The sequence below is a fragment of the Bradysia coprophila genome, unplaced genomic scaffold (genome assembly GCF_014529535.1).
Source record: "Bradysia coprophila strain Holo2 unplaced genomic scaffold, BU_Bcop_v1 contig_297, whole genome shotgun sequence".
Lineage (NCBI taxonomy): Eukaryota > Metazoa > Arthropoda > Insecta > Diptera > Sciaridae > Bradysia > Bradysia coprophila.
The window spans coordinates 7806309-7809920 of NW_023503555.1; the positions used below are offsets into that span (position 1 = coordinate 7806309).

The 3612-nt window shown below is 34.9% G+C and overlaps 1 protein-coding gene across 1 annotated transcript; it reads right to left on the minus strand.

Annotated features, from left to right (window-relative positions):
- Positions 1-260: 260 nt before the first annotated feature.
- Positions 261-1558, minus strand: LOC119079124. Its single transcript, XM_037186953.1, has 5 exons — positions 1427-1558; positions 973-1073; positions 766-906; positions 614-702; positions 261-554 (listed from the first exon to the last, which is right to left on the minus strand). The coding sequence occupies exons 2-5, from the start codon at positions 1019-1021 to the stop codon at positions 339-341; spliced, it is 495 nt and encodes a 164-aa protein (XP_037042848.1). The 5' UTR covers positions 1022-1073; positions 1427-1558; the 3' UTR covers positions 261-338.
- Between the last annotated feature and the right edge of the window lie 2054 nt (positions 1559-3612).

Consider the following 3612-nt stretch of genomic DNA (forward strand, 5'->3'; position numbering starts at 1 on the left):
GAATGCAAACAATTTAAAATAATGTGTAACCGGCTGAAGCTAAAGATTAGAATTTTTTGTTGACATCATCGATTACGTTCGTCATTCAATATTTATGTCATTAGAAAAATGAAATGTATAAAAGAGAATGAAGCGTCGCAGTTTTTTTTTACCATTTCAACAAGTATTTGAAAAGTTTAGGACATCTGGTACATACCACCGATTTACTGTCTTCGTTCTCAACGCAAAAGGAACTGGGTCAAATTATACGGATTGTTTCATCAAAACTATATTTTCTATCTTTACATTACGAACAGTTATGGCTTACACCTAAATATTGCTATTGGACCATGTGTTGCTTACACATCGTCGTCCATACCAACAAGTTTACTTGCAGGTCCATCTCTCAACTGAACATAGTGCGAATTAACGACGATGTACATGTATCCGGTTATGCTGCATTGAATCAATGCTATCAGAACACCTCCAATAGTAAAATTGTAAAGATGGCACAATGAAAGAATCGTTATAACTGCTAGGTAGGAAACAAACGGTCCGAGAAGCATGAAATCTTTCTGAAATTAAAAAAAAATTAAGTCAAAGTATGGCAGCGCCTAAAATGTTCGCTCCTTACCTCTCTGATCCCTTTGATGCAATTACGGTAACAGAAATAGGCAAGTACAATCGCAGTAAGCAAAACCAGCCAAGTTAATACAACGAAATCTGCAAGGAAATCAAAACTTAGGGTAAACAATCACTAGCTAAATAAATTCTTGCTGAGCTTGCCTCGGTTAAATTGACAGATTCTATTTTCGGGAAGCGTCAGAAATCTTTCGAAATCGCTGCAATCGTAGATGGTTAGATATGTAGCACAAAATACGAAGAAAGCAGTATAGATGAGTAAGTGGATCGTACCAATTATCAGACCTGAAGAGTAAAGATAAAATTGCATTTCTTTGTGGGTTCACTTTACGAGTGTTGTATCCAACTAACCTCCAGTTTCTAGCTTCAATAAACAGAAGAAATTCTTTAACATAAACATTTCGGATGTTTCGGATTTGATGACGTGGGGAGAGACTAATCAAAGTTTGTTTCTGAAAGAAAAGAGCAAGACATAGAAACGTGGCATGAAGTATGGAAAAACAAATGAAGTAAAAGATTTCCGATTCCGATCAATCTGTTGCAAAATCTTAGGTCAAAAATACTGACGAACTGATAAATTCTCTGTATAGATTGGCCTTCTACGCTAATTTTTGGTATTCAGTGTTCCATTAATTTTATCAACGCACTCTGAGTGCGTTGCTTTTATCCGAAAGTAGAGTTCAGTAATTATTGGGTAAGGTTTTCATTTTGGGGCTGGACCATTACCATTTGATCGAATTAGAAAATAATTTCCGAATTTATTGCAGACAATTGACACATCAAAATTAACTGGGATTCCACTAACCCTAACTAACACTAACACATTGTGAATGGTGACTCTTTTAACAAGCTGTTGATGATTTAAGGAAGTTTTTCTGTGCTCCGTAAAGTTTTTTTTACAAACTAATTCACTAGAAATAGACTTTGAAACGTTCCGTTAAGTATAATATACCGACTGGCAAATGAAACTACAATTTAGAGTTTAAATGTGATATAGAATAATGAAAGATAAGAATTGATTTCGTTTGATGTACGAAATTTTTAGAAATTTAATTTCGTGTGGGAAGACGATAAACAATTTTGTTGAGGCAAGCTTTTTGATGACAATTGGTAGTACTGTAGAGCTGAAGGAAATCGTTTCTTGGTGTTTTCGATATGTTTCAAATGCACAGAAACCGTTAAAAGTTTGCCGAAATTATCAAATGTTTACCCCTACTTTCAACTGTTGGAGAATCAAAGTAACATGATCGATGTAATTGAATCGTGAAACAACTTAGTAAACTCTTGTGAAAATTCTTTGTTCATTTAATAAAACTATTTCCACCGATCAACATCTGGCTCCATTCGTTCCGCAGTCTCTAACCTCAACTGCCCATATCTCATCGTAGGTGCCCCCCCATAGAAGACTATTTGCCCCGAAAGTACATGTTTCCTTTCTGATATGACACCTCACACGACCTATGTTCTATCCCCCATTTCAGGAGGCGTATTGGGGGGACAAAAAATTATTTTAACTTCACAGGCCTTCACCAAAAAGCGAGTTGACCAAATTCAACGTTGCCTTTGATTATTTGGTTGTTGTGCGTATCAGTTTGAATTTGCAACGGACTTTCAGTGTGAAGGTGAAGTGAATTTTATATTTAGGAGTGCCCTGAGTGGCCATTATTTTTTTGCATAATTTTGTAATGTGCTATGTGCCCCTAAACATTAATAGTGACAGTTCAAGTGAGAAAAATTCCATTTTCTCCACACGGTAGGGAAATTGCTGCAATTTTCTCACTATCAATTCGACAAATCGTCAACAAAAGTCAATTTTCTTATTTTCTTCTTTATTGAGAGGAGAAAAAAAGATAAATTACACAGCAAATATGGAATAGTTATTTGTTAAACGAGGAAGGAAAAGTTTGAAATTGCATTTCTGGTGTATTGTTCAACCGCGAGAAAATGCAATTTCCGACTTTTTTCGCTTTCCCGACACACAAACATTTTTTACAACACTATTATTACTATTTTCTCGCCTGCGTTGTGAAAAGATTCTTCTTGTTGTTTCCTTTCACTTTCTGTCAACTATCATTAAGAAATATGCAAACTGATACGGTATAAGCCCTGGTTGATGTAAATAACGTTATTCCAGCCTGAATTGATGTATCTCTTAATCTTAAAAAACGTGTGAATCTGAATCTGAATTATTAATTGTATAATGTGCGGAACATAAAAAAACGTGTTCGGCGGCGGCATATGAAAGCTTTTTTTTCATTTTAGAATTGAATTGATATTTCAATAAACATTCTGTCTCCACCACTCTAAGATTTAAGAAAAAAATCTGAATTTTTTAGCATTAAATTAGTCCGTGAATCATTCATATCACAGAATCTCTATCGTTCATATAAGTAAGTGTTCAAGGTAAGTTGACACCTACATCAACCGGTTATCGTACTATCTCGTAGATACGATTTCGTGACGTGATAACGAATACACAGCGCATACCGCACGAAACCATCACCGAGTAAATTATGCATATTATCAGAAAGATGGAAAAGATGAATGAAAAATTCGCGACGATGATGTGTCTGTAACACGTGGTATTAGAGAACTTTAGCGAATCACGCAATAACGACAAGAAAAAATTTATATAATTTAGAAAATATCAGCCCGAAAAATTATAATCTTCTGTTTCAATTTAATATCTGTTAAAGTACCTTTAAAAGAAATTTGAATTCTACCACCAAATAACACACCATGAATTGTGAACATATTTATCCATCTCGCCTATGAGGTTTGTTTCAAGGCCATATGAATCATATGAATTGGCAAATTTCATCCATAGAACCATAACCTCAATAAATCTCTGTGTAAATCGCGTAGGCGACGTTGCTCGATTTGTATGAAATATCACGTAAGCGACGTTGCTATGGATGAAATTGTCGTTGTTCGGGTTGTCAAAGTTCGTGTTTACAGTTACTTGGAACAAACCTATTCACAATGATAAAA